At 37.0% G+C, this 24993-nt stretch overlaps 1 protein-coding gene across 5 annotated transcripts in view; it reads right to left on the minus strand.

Moving 5' to 3' along the window:
- Nav3 (neuron navigator 3) overlaps positions 1–24993 on the minus strand; it is a 686168-nt gene that overhangs the window by 174900 nt on the left and 486275 nt on the right. For all 5 annotated transcript variants that reach the window (XM_057757535.1, XM_057757536.1, XM_057757534.1 and 2 more), the window contains exons 5-6: positions 15880–15952; positions 15264–15447 (exon numbers count right to left, since the gene is read on the minus strand). In XM_057757535.1, the coding sequence (XP_057613518.1) occupies positions 15264–15447; positions 15880–15952 (257 nt within the window). The remainder of the gene's footprint in view (positions 1–15263; positions 15448–15879; positions 15953–24993) is intronic.

The raw sequence follows: 24993 nt of genomic DNA on the forward strand, positions 1-24993 counted from the left end.
ACACTACACAGCTCACACTAGCCTGGAACATGCTATGTAGCTCGAGCTGGACTCTGAGCCATCACCCTTGGTGGCCAGCGTCCTAAGGGTTGAGATTATAAGTAAGACCTATTGCTAAGATGTATGATGTCATTACCTTGAACAAATCCGGGGATTTGTTCATTTTTCCTGCTTTCTAAATTCTTGGTATTAACCATGTTCTCTGTTTGTTACGCCGTCCCCTGTCACAGCAACCGGACCTGTGTGCCTGCCGCTCTTGTCTATTTCTCTTAGTTTCATTACACCTCTGTCCCTCAACTCTTAAAGGCATCGTTTTCTCTGCAGAGACTATGCTCCATTTCCTCAATGATACCTCTTTACTTCTAACTAAGATTCCGGCCAAATGTTTAGAACTAACTTCTTCAAACTGCAACATGCATATTAAGGATTTAAAAGACTTGCCCAGTTACATACTCTTCACGCTTACCCACAACCGTGAACTCACCATTTGTCTTCATTCATCTTCGAAGTTCCAATACACTTCTTCTACTCATTCGTTCTTATTCATAGGATCATGATTTACCCATGTGTGCTCAGAATTGATTTTCCCTTTCCCTCTAAGTCATGGCAGATGTCAGTGTCTAGTCCTGTTTTTAGAACTATACCAACCACATGCTTCTAAGTTCCCCTTCAAACCTCATGACTCATTCTCTTGATTTTTTTTTTTTTTTATAAAACACAGGTGACCAATCACCCTGGCATCACTTGAGACTTGTAAGAAATATACAATCTCAAATCCAATCCCATACATCTGCATTTTAACAAGGCCCTCATTATTTTCTCTTATCTTGAACTTATCTTTCTTTTATCGTCTCTTATCTCTTATCCTATCTGCATAATAAATCTTACTTCCACAGTAGAACATAAACTCATTTAATAACTCTTGTTATAAAGTTCATGGATGCTTTGAGGACAATTTACTTCAAAGTAATGAATAAGTAAGACAGAAGCTTTTCATTCAAAAGTTTATAAAGTGAAGAACACACATAGCTATTGGGATAAGTGTTTTGGTGCTATGGTCCTCACATTATAGTAAGATTATATGAATTCATGAAATAAGACAATGAATCAATCATGAAAAAAGGTGCTGAGTGACTACTGATTACATACTGCCAAAATACTTAAAAAAGATTTAATTTATTAAAATAAGTTTAAATGGTAATAAGTGGTGCTTTGTCTCCAGAAATATAGCCCATAAAATCATGTCTATTAACTTATGGGTTCTCCGTAAAGTATAGTTGGATATGTAACAGGAACTACATTTATTTCCAGCTTAGATATAGAAACACAGAAATGCCCAGCAAGTGGGCAAAGAGTGATGAATGACATATTTACTGTGAAAGAATAAACTAAGAATCTAGAATTAAAGAGCTAGTACATTGTTCATACCACAGACCCTGGAAGTAGACCGCTATGGCTGGCTCATCATCCTCTGTGGTAGTTTGAATGTAATTGGCCCCGAAATCTCATGGGGAATGGCACTATTAGTCCATATCTCTGTTGGAGTGGGAATGGCCTTGTGGGAGGAAGTGTGTCACTGTAGTTGTGGGCTTTGAGTTTTTCTAGGCTCAGGATACCTTCCAGCGCGTCAGTTGACTTCCTGTTGCCTGCAAGAAGTAGGAGTTTCAGCTATTCCTCCAGCATCACATCTGCCTACAAGCTGCCATGATCTTTGCTATGATGACAATGGACTGAACATCTAAAACTGTGAGCAAGCCAACCCAATTAACTGTTTATTTTTATAAGAGTTTCTGTATTCATGGTATCTTTTCATAGTAATAGAAACCCTAACTGAGACAACCACTTAGTCTCTCTGCTTGCTTCACCATCTGTTAAATGAGGTTGATAACTCTATATATACCAACTTTTTCTGAGAATTTAATTTAACATGACAGAAAACAAGTATTTGGGACAAACAGATCTTTATAAATATGAAAACTAACATGTAATGGAATTCAGATTCATGTTAAAGAAGTCCTAAACCATCTAAAATTCTGATGAATCCAGTATATAACATGACATTCTTTATTTATTAAAAATAACCCTGCCTCTCTATGCTTCACCTTCTTTTTTGTTTGTTTGTTTGTTTTGTTTTGTTTTTGTTGGATACAGGTCACTTGATGCATTAGTATTCATATCAGGAGTTCACAGGTATGGTCCTTTCAGGATAATGTCTGAGATTTCAACTATGGCTCTTAGTCTCTACAGTGACCCTGCCTTATAGTATTGCATGCCCTGCCTTACAATATTACATGCCCTGCCTTACAATATTACAGGGTATTTATTTACTCTTCTTAAATCCTGAAGTTGACCACATGAACCCCTAAAAAACCTTGTTCTACAATGAATCAGCAGATGCTGCTTCAAGAAGTACCTAAGAACCACCATGCCCAAACTAACTCTTAAATCTATACATAATCCAACGGTGCCAGAATTTCAGACATGGTGTTTAGCCTCCAAAGACTAAAACTGCATTTCTCTTTCCCTTTTCTTGGTTCTATTATCATATTATCTTTTTTTTCCTATTAAAATGTATCATCAGCCAAGTACTCAATAAAAATAGAAATAAAGTCTACCCCTGTCACCAAAGGCTGTCTTTCTATGTTAGTAGAACAATTCAGCCTTCCATTGAAAAAGTCCCTAGCCATTGCTGAAAAACTATTGGTAACAGATGCTGCTAGGGAGGGAAGATTAGTTCTTTTCAAGGATGTGGCTCCCAAAAGGCTGTATGGTTCAGTAGATAGTCTTATAATCATACATTTAAAGGAAAGCCAGTCCTATGTGAATCTAGTAGGTTCTAAAATACAAAAGAGCATATGAGAATGGGAGAGAAAAATGTCCAAAGGAACTATAGAAAAATTTGAAGACAGTAGAGAATAGATTTAGTCAAACATGCCATACGCATGTAAGAGACTCTCAATATAATTGAACCTTATACTAAGAATCAAGATTTAAAGATCATTTAAAAACCTGTACTATAGAAGATCCCTCTTGGGGGAGGGAATGGGAGGTGGTGGCGGGGAAGAGGCAGAAATCTTTAATAATTAAATTAATTAATTAATAAAAAAAATCAGCAAGAAAAAAAAAAGAAAAAAAAAGAAAACTCCTATAAAATAATAACTAATAAGCTAACAGCTTGTAGAAAGAAAGAGCGGCTTCAACGGTCACATCTTTTGTAACTTCAATCAATCTAGTTTCCTTCAAAATCCACATAAGACCTTTTGCTGATATTTGCACTTGAGAACTTGTGCCACCATACAATGGACACATGCTTAACTTTTGCTAAGAATTCACAAAACCATGAATGAATTAGAAACTTAGCTTCTCACACATGTTTCTTTTTAGTGGCTGGGTGGCTGAAATAACATCCTCGTGGCCTTTGAGACAGCTTACAGTGATAACTTATGCCATCAGCAGACTGTGGCATGAACACGCGTTATAACTTACTGACATTTCCGCACACAGTTAGTGAGGCCACCTGCACAGTCTGCTTCTGTGCGATCTCAAGACAGTAACTAAAGAGAGAGATCACGGAATAAGATATTGGAGAGATAGTCTCCTGCTATTTTGCAGCATCCGACTCCAAGATATAGGAAGATCAGGAATCTAGATTCATATTTCTCTCACTGTATCATCATATATCACATTTCCACAATGTTTTCCCTCATACTCTGCTTTTAGAAAATCCTCTATTGCTCTGTACCTCTTTTTATTTAAATCTACAGTCTTCACTGCACAGCAGAGCTGTATCTCAATACACCAAGAGCGTAATCACAAAAGTCTATTAAAAATACAAACCACCTTAAATGAGCTAAGATATTTTTCTAACTCATGAAATTAAATTAATTTGACAAAGACTATCCAGGTTAGTGAGAAAAAAAGAATAAATAATATTCCCAGAGATTTAAAACACACAGTAGTCAGTACCGAGTATGTTTGCAAACTATTTATTAATCTATTTGTTCATAAAAATGACTCTTTATTATCAAATTTATAAAATAATAATTTAAATCCATTTCTCTAAGTTATATAAATAGTTTCATAAAATAATTTTTGACTGTTAATCCAAAAGCACTTCGAAATAAGCGATGGGCAAGATAACATGTGAAAATATGGAGATGAGACCACAAAGAGGAAACCTCTGAGATAAGGCTTTGTAATAGAGATAGGTGATTAAAATCTCATGGGAGACATTCCTTCCGTTGTTAAAGGTTTGTTCCCTAGATTGGATTCTTTATTCACCCACCAGGCCTTTGATTACAGCTTGATTTTTCCATATTGAGTTATTGATAGGAAGATGATGAAATCATCACACAGGCAGAATTATTGTAGTTTTGCAGAGAGTTGCAATTTCCACTTTAAATCAGTAAGCTGAAATTTGGGGGAATATTGTTCATTAGAAAACTGATTACCACATGATAAGTTTATAAAATATAAGAATGTCAGTAAAATAAGCAAGTCTTTGTGTTATGCTTTATTTGCGAACTAAAAATAAAGTATAATTGAAACCAAATTTCTAATATATAAGGAAACGATTATAAACTATATAAACAGGACATTAAAACGTCCTGTGGCAAACTTTTAAAACCGGATGAATCACACATACTTTTCCTGAGTTATAGCTCTAGATTAACAAACATTTTACTCTTTACAGAATGATATAGAGTCAGTAATGATTTGCATACCTGCAATCCCAGCACTGGGAATTAAGGGGCCTCAGTTACTTGAGTGCAAGACTGCTTAGATTATATGAGACCATGTTTCAAAGACACACACACAACACACACACACACACACACAGAGAGAGAGAGAGAGAGAGAGAGAGAGAGAAACATTGATAGTTCCTTTGAAAGGTCAGTATATAATGGAAATTATACTTTTTGATACCCAGGAAACATTCTTAAATGATTGTTATTTTATGAATCAAAAACCTTACAACCTAGGATGACTGTCCCCATACCTTCTAAACTATATTTGCTATTCCTTGTTTTTCTCATATGATGCCATTTGATAAAGAAATAATAAAGGGTTAAGTTCATTACTTCAAATAAAACAGGAAAAAGTCATGAGCCAACAATAAGAAAGAGATTTTGAAGTATATTTTGGAGAACCAAACGGAGCGGAGGAATGTTGATTAAAAATGTTGGCATGGAAGAATGCCTTTATGGGTTTGAAATGGTCCAACCAAAGGACTTTAAAATGAGCTCTGGTCAATATTAAAGTTAGCTGATATTTTATGCTCAAATTTAAACAAATAGCAATAGAGACTTTCAAAAGAAATGACAAAAAGAGTCATATTCTTAATTCTGAATACTCTTTTGACATATGTACATTTAACAATCAGATACTACATTGGTTTCAAACTTTCAAATCAATCTACCTTAGGAATATGTGAAAATAATTCACAGAACAGTTATTAATCTTGTGGACACTGAAAACAAAGCAAAAACATGTACAAAGTCCAAACAAACAATAAAAGGAAACATGTGGACCAGACGAGGGAAATCTGAGCAGCTGTATTCTATCATGTTCTGTGAGGGGAAGACGAAGGATACTTAGATTAATAGATTAAATAAAAAGAGATAAAGATGTCTCTATTATATAAGTTTGCAAAGATAGCCAATGGAAAGTTAGAGGAATAAAATGCAATTGCATTAGTATAATTCATTTTCTATAATTTAATTGATAAAAAAATATTTTTTCCTTTCTCTCATGTTAATTCCTACTAAACAGATAGATGTTGACAGAACTATCACAGCGTGAACTTCACTGATACCACTGACTGATGTCATCTTGGGTTACTCCGCAGTTCTCGTCCTATTGGCCTGCAAGAGTCCAAGCGGCAGAGTTTGTGCCGACATATTTAGGAAACAAAGGTTCATATTATAGGAAACAAAGTTCCAGCTCACATTTCCTGAATTGGACTTTAAGATGAGTCTCTGTGAAATTTTGCCAAGTTAAACTGCTCTATCTACTTTGGGTTTCCTTAGAGGGAAGGTAAGATCACCTGTATCACATGGTTGCTATGAGGACTTAGTGAGAGAACACAGGCATAGACTAGCCAAAGGTGACTGAATCATGGCGGAGGGGGCCTCTATGATATCCATCATTATTTCCATTCTTCTTAGAACATTTTTTTTTCACTTTCTTTCTATGATACCAAGCTATCTTAATTTGGGTTCGATTTTGTAATCTTACTTTATAATTTCCTCTACACAGTCCTGCTCTATGTCTGGTCTCGATAAACACTGGTGAGCTGCCGACCCAGGGACTTAGTTTTATCACCTGTAAATAGTTTTTGGTGATTTATTGCCTCTAGTCTCATAGAGTTTTAAAGCTATGTACTATGTCCATAGTGTGTATTAATAAACTATATCTGCTTCATATACCCCATTCTCCCAACCCCAATGTCCTTCTTACAGACATTTTCAAGCTGATGTGTGGGTCAGTGAGTTAACTTCTTTCTATACCAAACTCACTTCTCCTACACGTATTTTCTTTCCGGTACAAAGATACATCTTCTCACAGTTAATGCCAACAATTTAGAAACTCCTTTCTAGTCATCCATTCCAATGCAAATCTGTCAGCTGATGCTACCAAAACTTCCCTCCAACCACATCAGGAATTCAACTTTTTGACCCCACCTCCCATGACAGTACAGACTTGCTCCTTGAATCAGCTATAACTAGCCTCTCTTTATCTCAGAGTAATGGGATGACACTTTCATTTCCACTTCCATTGCTATCTCCTGTCATGGAAAAATGATAGTTTCTCATTGCACTAGGGAACAAAAGGCAAAATCCTAACTCTGGTGGTAAATTGTCTTTCTCTGATTTGTATCTGTCCCACACGTGGCCTTCTTCCCTAAGATCCAGCATAAAGGGCTATTTTTCTTCTCAAAACGAAACGGACAGTACTCTGAGATAGACAGCCAGCAAGTTCTGTACTAGGACAAGGTCTTCATTTGGCAAGGCTTTTCCTGAGTATCATTTTTATAGTTATCAAAATACAACTCCTGTATGTTAATTTCCCTTTTCCCAGTTGATCTTTCTTCACCTGTCTAATGATGACTTGTAGTATTTCAAAATTGTTCCAGCTTATTACCAGAATGTGGTCCTCATGCCAGCAAACCCCCTTTGATCTATTTGATGCTATACCCTACCGTCAATGTCTCCACAACTGTTTGGGATATATAGAAGCTTATATATTTCTATGAGGTAAACCAACTGTAAGATAGTTCACTGTGAATCAACAGACAATAAAAAAACAGATAAACTAAAATTAACGGTAGAATAGTATTTTATTAACAATAGAGGAGCCACTGCTAAATTATTTAAATATGTGTATAGTTATACTGAGTATGGAAACGATTGAATATTTTTAACTCTTAATTATAGAGATATCATTACTTGGAAATAATTGCACAAGTTTAATAAAATTTAGAAGTGAAATGGACTTGGTTGATTAAAGGATGTGGTACAAGTAGGAGGCAGAGTTGAGACTCAGTGTTTCCAGGTAGCCAAATATTTTATAATACATGAGATATGAGGTTTAAGTGGGAGAAGGAAGTGAAAATAGTGAACTTGGTGGTTATGTGTTAGCAAGTTTATATGTCATTATCTAGGCATGTTACATATAAATCTGTAAATCTGTTCACATAGCCTCCTCTACAACCTTCTGTAACTTTAGAGCTGAGATCAACAGTCCATCAGGGGTTTCATCTCTCATCCATGTTACTCCACTGGCAATTGCTGAAATTCACATGGGCACACTCTTTAAAACAAAAATCATAGAGCCACGTCTTCCTAGCAACAGAAGTGTCAGTGGTTGTCTAGTCTTTAAGTAAAATGGTAGATATATAAACACAAGAAAAATATATGCATAATATTAGATACTTGCATGTCTGTGCATGTGCTCATATACATGGTGTGCACGTATGTGCACACACATACACACACATACACACACACACATACACACATACACACACACATACACACCTGCCCCTCCCACACATCCACTCACACACATGTGTGTTCAGATTTGCTTCTGATATTATCACCATCAATCTTCTTGGTTTCCCAATATCTTCAAAAGAATTCCCTTAATTTATATGTGCCTAGAAATGAAAGGTCATACTTTTGTTTTCTTAAGATTCATAAAATATCCCTACTTGTTTTCATTTCCTTAAAACTTTGAGTCCTTGACTTAAGAAAGAACACATGATAGACCACAACACAGAACTGAGCAGAGTAACTAATTGAAGCCAGGATCCCGAGGGCTTAAATTACCGCAGTCTCTCTGTCATCCTAAATTAAAGCTCCCTATACACATCTCATGATTTAGAACCCCACGACCAAAAGCTGAAAAGCCTCCCAGATTTGGAGCACATTTCCCTGAAGGAAATGGTGATTCCTAGAAGAGAAGTCCTGAGAGGCAAATATCCTCAATGGAAGAGGACACTCTGGACAAAGTGTGTGGCAAGGGTCATGGCGTTCTGGGGGGGGGGCTCCCTGGGAACTCAGAGCGCATGCACAGGGCTTCTGTCAATCAATCTGAAGTTCAGTCAGAGCGACTCCATCCACAGGGAAAGTAGGACCCAATCGCCAAAATAAAATGGGGCATAGCAACTGACCACCTGGGGATAAGCCTCTGTGTTCTTCTTAAAAACACTTGTTATAACCACACCTTTACCTCCCGTTTCATCCAAGTGCATATTTCTTCAACTCTACTTCACTTCCAGGGATTTTATAATTCAATTCTAGAAAGTATGTTTCATGTCATCATGTGATTTAATGTCTGAGGTGGTGAAAGCCAACAATTATCTGTCAGGAGGGTTAGAAATCATTTGCTCATCTTTAACAGGAATTTTTTTTTCAATTTCTTGGTATTTTTTCAGTTTCATTTTGTTTCGTTTTGTTTTGTTTTTTTGAGACAGGGTTTCTCTGTAACTTTGGCGCCTATCCCGGAACTAGCTCTTGTAGACCAGGCTGGCCTCAAACTCCCAGAGATCCGCCTGCCTCTGCCTCCCGAGTGCTGGGATTAAAGGCGTGCGTCAGTTTCATTTTTTTAAAATTGTAGTAGAAGCGGCAGGTATCCGGCTAGCTTTACCGTAGTGGGAGCGGCGGGGCTGTGTCCCGCCACCTGGTTAGCTTTACCTGAAATAATTACACGGAAACTGTATTCTTTTAAACACTGCCTGGCCCATTAGTTTTAGCCTCTTATTGGCTAGCTCTTACATATTGATCTAACCCATTTCTAATATTCTGTGTAGCATCACGAACTGGCTTACCAGGGAAGATCTTAACCTGCGTCTGTCTGGAGTGGGAGAATCATGGCGACTGCCTGACTTGGCTTCTTTCTCCCAGCATTCTTTTTACTACACCCACCTAAGGGCTGGCCTATCAAATGGGCCAAGGCAGTTTCTTTATTAACCAATGAAAGTAACTCCTACATCATTTAATTGAGCTCCACATTTTTCTCTGCTTCCCTCCCTGCCTCTTCCCTCCCCTTCAACCCTCTCCCAAGGTCCCCATGCTCCCGATTTACTCAGGAGATCTTGTCCTTTTCTACTTCCCACGTAGATTAGATCTGTGTATGTCACTCTTAGGGTTACAATCCCAGAGAACTTAGACAACATTGAGAACCCTTTAACAGAAATTTTTAAGAAAAAAAAACTTATTTTTATTTATTTATTTATTTATTACTTTTTGGTAAGCAAAAGATTATCTTTCCTATATCCTATCATTTAACAACATACATGAACTAGATTATTCTATTATCTCCATGATTACTATATCTTACCAGATATAGTAATATCTGTAACTATATCTGATATATATATGCATATATATACATATATACACACACACACACACATATATATTCATTATAGTCCCCATGTAACTCAGCCATTCATTAACTTGGTATTATTCATTGGATTCATGGGCTGAGAAATGAATGGAGGTCCTCTGGAAGAGCTGATAGGGCTCTTAACTGCAGGGCCATTTCTCCAGCCCAAGGGTGGCATTTCTGTCAGATTAGTCATGCTATCAATATCTTTATTAGGCTCTAATTGAAACTGAATACCTTCACTATGCTATTAATTGTAAATTAGCTATTTCTAAATACTAGATCTGTTATCTCGTTTGGCTCTTCCAAGCAAAACATAGAAGAAAGGAGTGATAGTCATGAATGGCTTTCATCTGTCAGTGACATCACAAAGCAAAAGAACTTCATGCAGCCTATTTATTTTTTACAATTCTCCAGATGGTAACAATCTTGGAAATCTCTATATTACGTTCTGAATGCAGAAATCATATGCAGAATCAGAAAATTTACTATGGACACAGGCAGCAATATGAGCAGTAGTGATTATCATAGACAACACAGAAAAAGAAGGTAAACCTAGAATCTATATAGACTGGATAAAGAGGGCATGATAAAACACCTACTAAAGTAGAAGCAAAACTTTTCATGCATCTTGATACTCTCTGGTTATTCTAATTGTCATAGTGAGACCAACCATAGCTGAATGTTAAGAGTAACTAAAAAATATATTTTAACTATCATATTATACTAAACTGATCAATTTATAAAAAATTAATTTTAAAGTCAAAATTATAACTATAAATCTTTTTCAATGCTTCCCCTTCCATTTGCATTTAAATTGACACATAGTAATAGTACATTTGTGGAGTACAGTGCGAGGTTTCGATACTTGCATACATTTCAAGATGATTTGATTAGGGTGAATGGCATTTTTTTTACCACAGTAGACATAAATCAGTTTTGTGTTATGAGCATGCAAAATCTTCTCTACTACCTACTTTGAACTATTCAATCATTTGCAAACCAGTTACCCTGTGAGCTATAAAGCATTAAAAATTATTACTCCTGCCCATCTGTACCCTACATCTTTAACCACTTATTCCCGACTTCCCTCTGAATTCCCAGTGTAGTCAACAACTTTTCTTTTTTCAAGTTCTTTGATATCAACTGTGAAAGTTTCATTTATTATCATGAACCCATGATAATTGTCTTTTGGTCCTTTTAGAGGTGTAAATATAACATTTCCCTAACTAAACTGGAAAAAGAAGTAATATAAAGTTGTTGTTATGCTTCTTTAAAATTTATTATGAAGAACATACTGAGTATAATGTTCTCTGATAATGCTTGCATTCTAGTAGTAACAAAAATAGGGGGGAAATTAGAGATAATGAACAAGGAATATAGACAAATAAATTTTAAGTTAGAAGGTGATTAGAATTTGGACAGAAGAGAAGTAATTTGAAGACCAATGTTGGGCAGGAATGGGAAGACTGCAGCATTTAAAGGATGGCCAAAGAATCATCAAGAGTTCTAGTAAATCCACACTATAGAGAAACATGAGCCTAAGCAACTGCGATTTGCTCATCATGTAGACCAAGCTTCCAATATGGAGGACCATTTGTAAGATTAATAACAGGGAAGAAGGACAAGCCAGGCAGGTTCTCTGTTATGTACATATACATATAACTTCTTATACAATCTTTTGACATATCATTTATTTTCTTGAGCAAGTAAGGAGACTGAACCAAAAAGATGCTTTGTAGGGATGCTAGGTGTCACCTGGCAAAAGCAACTGGAGTCATAGGGGTGACAGGTCTTCCAAGTACATCTCTGAAGGCTTATTTAGCCTCAGTGCATGCCTGTAAGTAGTCATCTTGTTTGGGTTAATTTATGTAGAAAGTCCCACCTTAACTGTGAGTGGGACAAACACCTATGCAGGGATGCTGAGCTCTGTCAAAAGGAGATAATGTACTGAGCACTGGGAAGCATCACTCTCTCATTCATGGTTTTGGATACTATGTGAGTAGCTGCCTCAAGCTGCATGACTTCCCTGCTATGCTGGAATTTGTCTCAAATTGGGATCCAAACTAACCTCTTCTCTCCTTAAGTTGTTTTTCTAAGGTTTGCTATTATAACAAGAGAAAAATGACTAATAGAGAAGCTACATAAATTTCATAGTTTGGAAAGAGTGACTTGGATTGCAATCTCATCTGTAATTCTAGAGGTGAGCTTTTAATGATGAAATCTTTAGGTGTATGCCTAAGTAAGAGCTGTTTAAATTATGAAAACACATGAATTATTTTCAAAATGGCAAAGAAGACAAAATTCTTAATGTATAATGTGGAGACCTATACAATTATGATTATTTTAAAAAGAGCAAAAACCACTCTCTCACTGAGCTGCAAAAAGGTGGCCTGTGAAATTTTTATTAGTCTACAAAGAAAAAGAATTATTGCTAACTATTCAGAATAGATTAAATTTTCATTTAAACCATACACTGAGGAAGAACTCTGAAATCAATACAAAGGTATCATAAATCATACTTAAGGCTCATGCCTCCAGCAATATGTGACAGTAGTTTTTTTCTGTATTGATTGTCTTGATTTTAACAGAAAGATATTATACTGCTTTTTTGTATGTTACTACTATGGATTTTTGAAAAATACTTAAGGAACACTGCTATAATAAGTTCACATAAATTATAATTATAAACAGTGGGCTTGTATGAATAGAAGTAAGTATTGATGACTGAGGCATTATATTACATTTTTCAAAATGTGTAGGAAACTGTTTACAAGGTGACACTGAACCCCACTGTATCAGGGCCATCAATGCTACACTTACCAAAGCAGGTGCACTAAAAATTTATTAAATTAAGTATCAATTAAAAAACTATGAATATATAGCTTTAGAATGCCCGTTATAACTGCACAGTTCACTGAGATGTTAGACTTGGGTCAGGTTAATTTTGGTGTATGACTTTTTTGATTCAAGTATTTACAATCAAGTTTTAATAAAAAACTAATTAAATCCAATTTTGTACAATAAAAATTAAAGATGTATCCAGTCTTAAAAGAAAAGTACAGAAAGAAGAATACTGTTATTAAACCCCTGCCACAAAAAATAATCTACGTCTTCCCCAAATGGTATGAGTGGAGTCATTTTATATTTAAAAATAACTTGTAATTACAAAGCATCCATGCATATCCACTGAGAAGCAGAAGAAAAGAGACATTTATTCCAAAAAGGAAATAATATCAAGGAATTCTGGGCAAGAAATACTGTAGCATAGACATAAGAACAGAGAGAGGGAAAATCTAACAAATGACACTTTGTCACTTCCAAAATCGGTTCTCTTTGTACAAAATCACTTCATTTAGATTACTCTTCCACTACTATTCGTGCCTCTTGTCCACTCAAATTGCTTAAATCAGTCTCTAGGAAGTACCTCTGCTGTCGGTAGTAAGAACCGACGTCTCCTTGCCAACTGTATGCAAACAAACTAGTAATAAAAAGATTTCCTCTCCCCTATTCCTTCCTCTGAAGATCATCCAGGAAATTACCTTATGATGTTATGTTTGATTTTGCTTAGTTTGTCTTCCTGTTCCCTCTACTGAAATTCAAAACTTTCACTAGAAATCACAGAAAGACAAGGTGTGCTTAATAAACAGAAGCCTAGCCGGGCGATGGTGGCGCACGCCTTTAATCCCAGCACTCGGGAGGCAGAGGCAGGGGGATCTCTGTGAGTTCGAGACCAGCCTGGTCTACAGAGCTAGTTCCAGGACAGGCTCCAAAACCACAGAGAAACCCTGTCTCGAAAAAACAAAAAAAAAAAAAAAAAAAAGCAGAAGACTATCCATATAACTGAATTCAAGATAATGAAAGGCATCCTCATCATTCTATGAATGAGGAAACGCATGGCATCTTGGTAAACCTATGTTCTTTCATCATTTACAAATCAGCTGTTAATCAAAGCGCTTTACAAAGAACGAGAATTTGCATGCATAGGTCAGTAGCAAAGCTGGCTGGAAATTCTGGAGTCAAACAAGTGACAATAGGTAGGGAATAGTTTTTGAAAATTGTTTTGATATTTTAAATTATTTTCTGTCAAATACTGAGCGGTAAACACACACAAAAAAATCAAGGTAAGTTTAAGTTGAGTACTTTAGATTTCAAAGATAGGAAAAAAACAAATACGTATGGGTGTTTCATATATTCATATATTTTTAAGAAAGGTAATGTATATTTTTATGCTTTCTTTCTTTAACAAAATATTATTCCTATTTATGCACCAGAACAAATTATTCCATATAGCTCATCTTTCTTCAGGAACAAAGCTAGGGGTTGACATGAAAATTATTGGCTGAAACTGTACTTGTCATTTTCTGATGTTCCAAACAAGGCGGTCTATAGTTCTAGTTAGCCCATGATACACTGACCTGCATGCTGCATGAATCTTATTAGGGGGCAGCAATTCAAGTCCATGATCAGTGGACTTTAAGTGAAGAATATCACCCTAGATGTTCTTTTTCCCTGAATTTTAAGCTTTATTTACTTTTGTTTGTTTGTGCTCAGGTGACTTTATGTGAACTACAGGCATGCAGGTGCCTGCAGAGGCCAAAGGTCATTGGATCCCTGGAACTGGTGTGAGCTGCCCGATGTGGGTGCTGGGAACTGAACTTGGTCCAGTTACATACAAGATCTGAACCACTGGACTCTCCCTCCAAGCCTATGCTAAAGAATCCTGATGTAAATTCAGCCAGTTGAATAATTCTAAACTTTGACCCAGGCTTTCTAGAAAGAGGGCATTTCCTGCCCTCCGGTGGGGTAGCCTTACAGATTTCACTTGCTTCTTCGGCACCACTGAACACATAGGCTGCACCTGCAAGGACCAAAATTCAAGCTACACAAACACACACGTGCACATATATACAGATATATACACAACACCTAATCTTAAAAAGAATGTGAAAAAGTACTATGAATAATAATCCTTGAGTTTTGAAAGATATAATCAATACAAGCTATCAATAAAAGGTAACCATCCTCATTACCAGGATTCAAAAGACACATGATATGCACTAAAGTATTTGACTGGAGGAAGAAACCATACCACTTTTCTTCCACCAGGGACATCTTGCATGGTAAGATATAGAAAAGTCACCATTAGAAAATAAACAAAAGTGTGCATCCTAAAAATATGATAGACCTTTTTTGTCAGATCCAGAGAGAAGGGTTTTTTTTTTTTGTTTTTTTTTTTTTTGCACAAATCACATACCTGGGTCACACAAAAATGAAAGCACACAAAGATAATTTAAACTCACAATAATTTAGAGAGTCAAACTGCGTCTGAACAAACTCGTTTGAAATATATCCCCTCCCCCCATCCTTACCTAGACTGCATATCTTGCTGGGTTTTGACCTGATTGGGTTCCGACTGAGGAGCAGTGTCAGTCACTCGCTGCTGAAGCTCCACCAGGGACTGGTAATACTGCTGTTGATGGTGCTGTTGCTGCTTGTAGCGAGACAAACTGAAAAACAGTCCTAGAATGGCTTTTAAGTTTCCATTTCTTATTTCTGTATCAAATGGAAAAAAATGTAAAACAGGGTCAAATAAATCGAATTGATTTTTCCTATATGACTCCAAGTCTAGAGGTAATCCGCTTAGACCAGATCTATGAGGATAAAAACACAAGTTGCTCTCTAACCCGCAATTTCAATTGATTATGAACTTCTCAATTCTGCCAACATTACAAAGTGACTTGCGATATCACGGGGCTCGGGGGAGGGGGAACAGAAGGAACAAACCTAACTAAACAAAGATGCTCTATGGGTTGTGGTTTTCCTTACTCTTGAAAGAGGATGTGCTCACTGCCTTGGGGTAACGATTTTATTTTGCACACAACTTCTCTCCCCAAAGCATAATAGCCTACATAGGCTCGTCTATGGAGGAATGAAACTGCTCAAACACCCACCGAGGCCATTTGTGAAAACAGTACAGTTCCTTACCTTCAGCCGACAGGCCTTGGACATTGACTCCGCGAGCTGCTAGAAAGCTAAGGCAAGCCTCAACATTTTCAATCTGCAACATGAAAAGCAGTGGAAAGGCCACTTAGAGGATTACTCTTCGGTAAGTGCATGAGCAAGAACGAAACTTGGTGGGGGGGGGGGAGAATTAATACTTTACATTCATTTCATTCTAGGGAGAGTTACCAGAGGTTTACGAGAGTGATCTCGGCCGAATACAGAGTGACCATAAAGCTCCCATTGTGCACTTTGGTGTGTGCACACAATTGATAAAGGCACAACCAAGAATGGCATTCCTGCATCATAGCAACCCACCTACGTAGCACAAAACTAGATCTGTGTTTTACAAATAAGCCTCAATGAAAACATCCATATGAGATGAGATTGTAGCCCTGCAATTATGAAAATATTAGGATGTGGGATATTGAATTCAGTCACTAATATTTCTTAAGTTCCCAGAAGCTGAATAAAAAGGAGAGTTTTTATATGAAATAAATGAGGCTTATTTTTAACTCTACACCAGAAAAAAAACTTCATTTTCAAAGTTGTCTTTGCATTTTGACAGTTGAGGAAGCCCATGATTAAATGCAAATATGATCTTTCAAATTTTAAAAGGGCAACGTACATGGCTTTTAAGTGATCATTTTAGTATGACAATCAACTTGCAACCATTTGAAATGGAGGAGAGGTACTGAATCCACCAGGCAAAAGACTACTCTCAATGTTGATCATGGAATTACACAGTTAAGTTACCTAGAGGACTGTTTAAAGCTAGAGGCTTCCAATTGATTGTGATTTTTTTTTTTTTTTGTGATTTTTTTAATACTCTAAGAGTGGTGCACGATAAATTATAGAAAACAGTTAAAGTTAATAACTAGTAAGGGATTAATTTCTGTCTTATTTACTTCTCATCAAAAGTCATACAGAAAGACCCATAAACTTCTGCCAATGCCCTCTAAGCTCAGCATCACAGGAAGACAGTAATGCCTCTGAAAAATAACAATATATTCAATAATCCATCTATCCAAATGAGAAGGTTATATTCCTTCTGGAATATAATCTTGTGGAAAATGAAATCTAAGCCATAGCATTCAATGAGCTATTTTTTTTTTTTTGGCTCACAAATAAAGCCAAGGCATATACATTTTCTTTGAGAAAAAAAATTATGCTGGTAAGAAAGTATTATTTAAAGTATTTTATTGTTAAATTAATAGAGCTGAAACAAACTGACCAAAGTGTAACCTAATATATTTCATTCCACCATCAATATCTGAGTCTCCAGGAAGGGTATGATGTTGAAACTTACATCGGATCTTTTCCCATGCTGCTTTGCTATTGGAAAATAATGAAATAAGAAACAAAGGACTAGGGAGATGGATCAGTGGGTAAAACCACTTTCCATGTACACATGAAAACTAGGTTCAAATCTTCAGGGCTCCAGGAAGAAGCTGAATTTGGACATAACAGCTAGAGTCACAGAGCTCAGTTTCGGCAAAGCTGGAAACAGGGGGATCACCATGACTTGCCATATGTTGGCCTAGATCCATCTCCAGACAGACTATCTCAGGACAATAAGGAGGCGAGAGAACAGGACATTAGATCTTCTGCTCCCTTTAGTGTAACTAAAGGCATCAAGCCATACTTTCTGAAGTTTCATAAGCATGCACTCTCCTTTATTTGGTTGTTGTTAGCAAGGTTATGTGTGTGTCTTGCTTTTTTAATGTTTTATTTTTCACTGTAGGTATGCGGGTATCTAGCTGTGTGAGAGTAAGGTGCCCACAGAAGCCAGAGGCATCAGACTCCGCTGAAGCTAGAGAGATGCATGCAGCTGGTAGCCACCTAACAGGGATGCTGGGTAATGAAGTCTAGTTCTCTGGAAATGTGGGGTTCTAATCCTGAGCCATCTCTATAGCCCCTAGCGTAGTATTTTGAATGCAATGGGTACACAACAATGCTTAAAAAACAAAGGAGAAAATAAGGCGATATATCACAGATATATCACATCTATCTTCATATTTATGAATGAACTAGATAAAACTAAAAAATAGCAACAGTGAACCAGTGGTATTTTAATTTAAGTCTACATGTTATAAAAATCACACCTATTCCCTGTCCTGGGCTCTAGGAAAAAAAATGAATCATAAAGTTTATTGATTGGGACAATCTATCAGATTGGAACTCTTAATCTAAATCTAGCCTGTTTTTTCCACGCAAAGCAGCAGATATACCTATCTATCATAGAGATACACAAATGAAACAAAATATCAAGAACACACTATATAACACACAAAGGATATGAGTTAAATACCAGCGAAGAAAAACAATAGAAGCAAAAACTATAATGACTGCGAACATTAGATTGAGATAGCCTAAACATACCGGGATGCTGGAAGTAGAAGCTTTTGACATAAATAACAGATAAACTGAACATTTAAGCTTTTGGTCCTTTCTAAACATTTAATGATATTACAAGCACTTAAACTATAACCTTACTGTAGGTCGTAATTAAAATATACTTTCTGACTTACATGTTTTTTTTTTTTGTGTGTGTGTGTGTGTGTATGCACAGGTGCAGAAATCTGCAGAGGCCAGAAGAGGACATCAATCCTGCTAAAGTATATTTACAGATGGTTGTGAAGCACCTAACATGGGTATTAGAAATTGATCTTAGATCTGGTATAAGAGCAATAAGCTCAGGGCTGGAGAGATGGCTCAGAGGTTACGAGCACTGGCTGCTCTTCCAGAGGAATTAAAAAAGAAAATGAAATTCACTCCCTGGCAATGCTGAAGCATATATGGGCAGCCCGTATATGGCGGTTCTGTTGAACTTGTCTATATATCGGTTTCATGGTCTAAGTTGATGAGGATGAATGACCAGGTCTCTTCCTCAAGAGGGTACCAGATTTCATTACAGATGGCTGTGAGCCACCATGTGATTGCTGGAAATTGAACTCAGGACCTTTGGAAGAGTGGGCAGTGCTCTTAACCGCTGGACCATCTCTCCAGCCCTTTTCCAGAGGTCCTGAGTTCAATTCCCAGCAACCAAATGATGGTTTACAACCATCTATAATAGTATCTGATATAGAGGCATAAAGCCAATGGAGCCCTCAAATATATATATATATATATATATAATATGTATATATATATATAATATGTATATATATATATAATCTTTAAAAAACCAGCAAGCTCTATTAACCACCAATCCATTTCTCTAGTTTGAAGGTTCATATTATGAATTGTATATACTTCTATCTGTATAATTTTATATCATATTGGAGCACTGCCATTTAGGTATATTATAAAAACTGGATCATTCATTTATTCATTCAATTCTTATCTCCATACCTAAGAAAGAGACACTGTCCTAAAATGTTTTAAAGAACACTGACCAATTTCCAATAATTTCATATAGTCCCATAAAAATAGATTCAATTTGCAAAACATCACTAACTTATTGACTTGTAGTTATACATTTAAGTTGATTCTTAAGTACTTATTAAACACGGACATGTCTAACTGCTAAATTACAAACTGAATTTCAAATGAAGAAAGGGAGAAATCAAGCCATCTTTTCTCATTTATAAGAAACTCAAAATAGTAAAAAATGTATTTATAGCTTTGATTATTTTAATTACGGGTTAATGTGTTCTAGATATAAACACAACATCTATATTACAAACAGCTCCATTTATTGATTTGAGCATTGAAAAACTCGACTTCAAACAGAATCACCTTTACAGTGAAATCATGTACGTGGCTCCATGATTATTATAACACCTTCTCTATTACAGCAAAACTGGTCTAACCTGCTTTAAGAAATGAACTTGGAGGAATCTTTTACAGTATCAACAGACTTTGTGTCCTCACAGGTTCCTTTCATAGTTAAGAATATTTAATGACTTTGAGACATTAAATGACTGAACGAGATAGATAGTATCCTTGGCGTCTATGTTTTAATGTTAGCCATGGTGCGGGAATTAACACCATGTGACTGGTTCATGCTGCAAGTCTTCACTATATTAAGGGCTCTGTGGGATGGTGAAGGGATATAAAAATGAATTACAAGGTCTTTGGTTTTGTGAGCTTAGAAAATAGCTGCTGAGACAGTAAGATTCATCACTACAATACAAGACACCGTATAATAAATTCCAAAAGAGATATAAAAACAACATGGGGCACTGCTAGAGAGAATGGAGCCATCAATTTCCAGTACAGATCTGCAGACGCCTCCACAGAGTGTCATTTAGAGTTGAGAGATAATTCAGGTTTTGGTAAAACTAGACAAGCAGCAGAGGGCAGAACAGGGCTTGTCAACCAGAGCTACCACACAGAGAACTGCGCATGGGTTGTTAAAGAGAGCTTAACAGCACCTCTCTCTCTGCAGTGACACACTCAAGAGGTGATCTTCACCTGGCCCGGAAAGGGTCCAGTCTGCCCTTTGACTCAAATACCACGCAACAGGAAGAAACAAAGACGCACAGTCTAAGCTGCAGGGATGACAGAGCTGAAGTCATTTCCTGCCTGACTCAAGTAGATGCCTATTGTGAAGAAGTCGGGCCAGTCTTACTTTAGCCTTCTATGGAGAGACAGTCTTCTGTGCTAGGATTTTATTATCATTATTATTGTTGCTGTTGTTGTCATTATTTTTTGTTTTTATTATTAATTTATCTTTACTTTGAGATAAGACCAAGCTTTCTACCCCAGACTGGACTGAAATCCTGATCCTCCTGCCTCAGTTTACCAAGTGCTAGGCTTATAGGCAAGTGCTATGCTTCTGTTTCCCATGATGAACTCCTGACTATACAAATTAGCCAAATAATTATGTAATTTAAATAATATATATATCATTTCTACCAAAATCAAAATGAGATGCCTCACTGTCATCCAAATTGCATTATAATATATTTAAACAATTAGATTTCAGCCAAAAGATTCAACTGAATATAAATTCATATAAAGTAAAATATAGTGAATATAGTAAAATATTTTGCATTAGATAAAGATTATATAATGACTGGTTTTGTTCATTACTTTAGTAATTGTCTAAAATTTTTTTTTTTTTTAGAACTCAACAAGTCATTATTGGAGTTTAAAAGGAAAAATACCCTGGGACAGGCAAACTGTAAATGTTAGAAGATGCCCAGGGAGTAAATGGAAGAAAGAAGGGGCTATCACTGCTCTCTGAGGTTGTACATGGCAGAGAAGCAGACACATGTTCAGAAGAGTCCTTAGAGAAAGACTAAGAAAGACCTAAATAGTAGGAAAATATTTTCTATGGCAGACACAGAAATAATAAAACGAAAGTGGGGCTTTTCTGTGTACTTCAGAGAAGCAGGCAGACTTTGAAGACCCCTGGCTGTGGCCCCGTACACCATTCTGTATGAAGGCAGGAATTCTGGGGGGAAGAGTACAGTACCCCAACAAAGAACTCATTATTTTCCCTATCTCTTTAGCATAGCTTACCATAAACCCCAATCAGGTCAGAGGTTCTATTCTCTTGGCCAGAACTTCACCTTCGTGCACCTTTATTACAACTAGCACAGCTCCACTGAGCCAACCCTGATATTATTTAGGAGCCAGATTTTGGATCACAGCCTTCAAGCAGACCTCCTATTCATAGAGTTAATCTCGAGTTCTGAAAAAGCCTTTTTAAACTTTTATTGTTGGTTGTTGGACAATTTGGTACCCATATAGTGAGCGTTCTGATTTTCACCTTCATTTACCATTCACTGCTCTTGTGCTCCCTCCTCTCTTCAATCTCTTCTTGATTCACGGTTTGAAAAACAAAAACATATTTTTATAAATGAGAAATAATTAAACTGTAAAACAATGACTTAATGTTATGCTTTGAGAGACAGACTCCTAAAGTCAAACCAGAAGTCGATTTTCAGTCAGATGTCCAAAGGACCAAGAAACAATAAAGTCTGAAACCTGTCTAGAATTGCTACAAAGGCATCCTCTTCTAAAGTGGCCAATTTTATAGCCCATTATAAGGAAAAAAGTACTGGACCACGAACTGAACTGATGTATTTATAGAAACAGCCTACAGTTTTCACCTCTGCAGGTGAAAGAAGCCTGCTTGATCTCCAAGCAGGCCAGGGAGGATTAGCAAATGGAGGAGCCTGTGGTGTGAGGTGAACCCATGAACCAAGTGAAGGCTGAGCGAGACACAGACAGGAAACACCTGAGGTTTTAGAACTCAACTCCAGAATAGCCAGAGATCCAGAATACTCAGTCTCTCTGGTGTCTTTCTCTACAGCTCCTAAACTGTTCGCCAGTGTGAAAATCCTAAGTATCAGGGTCTATTGGGGTGTCAGCCCCCTAAGCCTCTCAGAATCCAGAAGGAAGGCTACAGTAAGTGAAGACTTAATAGAAGGGGACTGAGGGTACATGTATGTCTGCCTCATCCTGTTCCATTTATTCTTCCAACATTCTCACCAATGTTCTCTTGATATTCTCTCTCGATTTTTTTTTTCTTTTTGATCCCACAAGGCTTCCAGTTTATATACCCACACAGACACAATTAGTAATTCTTGGGCAATAGCCAGGATAGCAGAGTCAATAAATCAAATAAGACCGACAAAGTAGGTATGTATTAGCTTATTTAGGTCTCAGAGGGGGCGTGGCTGTGAAACACCTGGGCATATCTGAAAAGGGTAAAGAGAGGAAGGGGCTGTGATTTCTAAGACGGGGAGAAGGGAGTTTGTGTGTTAACTACATCTGCGTGGTTAGTTAAGCTAGAAGTCTGTGACTGGTAAATAGAAAAAAAAAGAAGAAGAAGAAGAAGAAGACCACAGCAGGGCTGTGCACTCTCCGAGCGCTTTCTTCCACAGTTGCTGGGAACGCAGCTTTGTGGTAACCACTGCCACCAGCATAAGCTGTGGAAGGAAACCTGATGGTGCTTGATCCGCATTTAGCATTTACTCAAACGCTGAATTAAAGGGAATTTCTTAGTCCTAGAGATAACATCTGAGGTGGCCAGATAACAAGGGAAAAGTGGTAAGGTAAAATCCAGAATCTAGCAATTCCAGCCTCCAGGTCAAGCAGTGGCTTTGTTCCCCCTGACAGCCCCCACACCAGCCCCACCCCACCATGAAAAGAATTTCCTTTCTCTACGGCCTTTTCGAGAAGTAAAGGCACCTATATGTGTTCTATATGTCAAGATTATACAGCTAAATGAACAGTCATCCAGTAGAAAGTACATGAGGGAGTTATGCCTTTGGGAATTGGTGTGGGGAGAGAAACCAACCGCCAGCTACAAATGGCGCACAATGTTCGGCAACTATATTCACATAAAACCTGAGAGAGCTTGGGAAGGAATTCTAGACACAAAAGAGCAGAGTCAAGCATGGATTCATGGTAGCTGCATTTTCCTAGGTGGGTTCTGTTAAGCAATCACAGGCTGGGCTCCTTTAGGAGAGGCTTCCTGACTTAGTATTAGTTTTAAAAATCTTGCAGTTCTTTTAAGAAGTTCTGCCATCAAACAGTTAAATAGTATTTATGAATAGCTGGTGGCATGCTTCTTGGTGGTGGCATGGACCTAGAAACTCCATAGAGTTGTGGCAATAAACAGGGCTCCCACTTGTACCTTAAAAAAAGAAATAGAGTAGGTGGATGTGGTGGAACATGACTTTAATCCCTGAACTTAGGAGGCAGAGGCAGGAGGATCTCTGTGAGTTTTAGGCCAGCCTGGTCTACATAGTAAGATCCAGGACAGCCAAAGATACAGAGAGAAATCCTGTCTCAAAAAAACAAAAATTAAAAATAAAAGAAAGAGTTTTTAAAATGCCACGTAAAGATGAAAAATACAGAGAAAATCTGGATACTGTTATTACATTGTCTTTGAATTATTTGACTACTGAGGAAGGAGCAATAGCTGCTAAAGGACATTTAATTATAAATGCTGCTGGATTAATCTAACCTATATATTTTTTTTTAAAAAATCCTTTAACTTCAAAATTTAAGTCAAAAGACATGTCACTTTGGAGGAGAGGTGTTGCTTTTGTTTCTACAGGAAATGAGAGGCTGTGAATTCATTCTTGGTTAGGAAAAATAAGGTTTAATCAGGGAAGATGACCTGTAAAATCTCCAATGGGAATGGATGGTCTAGATTATTCAACATCTCAGAGCACCTCTGTTGTAGTTTCTTCTGAGTTCTACGTTCCGAGCATCTTCAAGGTTGCTGGCTGAGATGATCAAGTCTCATAGAATACTCCATAATCCTAAATTTTCTTTGGGTCCTCATAAGATTATCAGTGTCCCCAATCAACAGGAAGTAGCCTCGAAAATTATGGCCATAGTCCCAAAAACTGGATTATGGATGTTTATCTTTGTTTATAGTGCTGCTTACAAGTTCCTATGGATAATGGTCAGGAAAAAAAAGTTAAATCAAGAAGATTAGATTTTGAGTTATTGTTTCAAAAAGGTAAAAAATGGGGGGGGGATGCTCACTGTAAAGATTTGTCACTTGTATTAGTTTAATAAAACACTGATTTGTCAGTAGCCTGGCAGAAAGTATAGATGGGGTAACCAGACTGAGAGAATTTTGGGACTAGAAGAGGCAGAGAGTGAGTCACCAGCCAGATGCAGAGGAAACAAGATGAGAACGCCTTATTGAGAAAAGGTACCAAGTCACATGGCTAAATGTAGACAAGAATTATGGGTGAATTTAGATTATAAGAGGTAGTTGGTAATAAGCCTGAGCAATAGGTCAAACAGTTTATAACTAATATTAGCCTCTGTGCATTTATTTGGGACTGAATGACTGTGGGACTGGATGGGACAGAAAATTCTGTCTACATATACCCAATAATTGATAAATAAAAATAGACTTATGAGGTTTTTTGGGATGAATCCCACTATGGAAAAGGCGAGCACTATGGCTACACAAGGATTTTACAGAAATGACAGCAACTATTCAAAAAACAGATATTCCTGAAGCTTTGCAAATTGGTTTCCTCCACTGGCCTAGAGTTTTGCCAGCTTTACTTTCACTGTATAATGCTGTGGACCACAGCACCTAAGAAGATTGAGAGACTTAGAATATGTTTGGAGAATCTACGAAAGAGGATAAACTGGGCAAATGAGATC

The sequence above is a fragment of the Chionomys nivalis genome, chromosome 25, assembly GCF_950005125.1.
Source record: "Chionomys nivalis chromosome 25, mChiNiv1.1, whole genome shotgun sequence".
NCBI classification, from domain to species: domain Eukaryota; kingdom Metazoa; phylum Chordata; class Mammalia; order Rodentia; family Cricetidae; genus Chionomys; species Chionomys nivalis.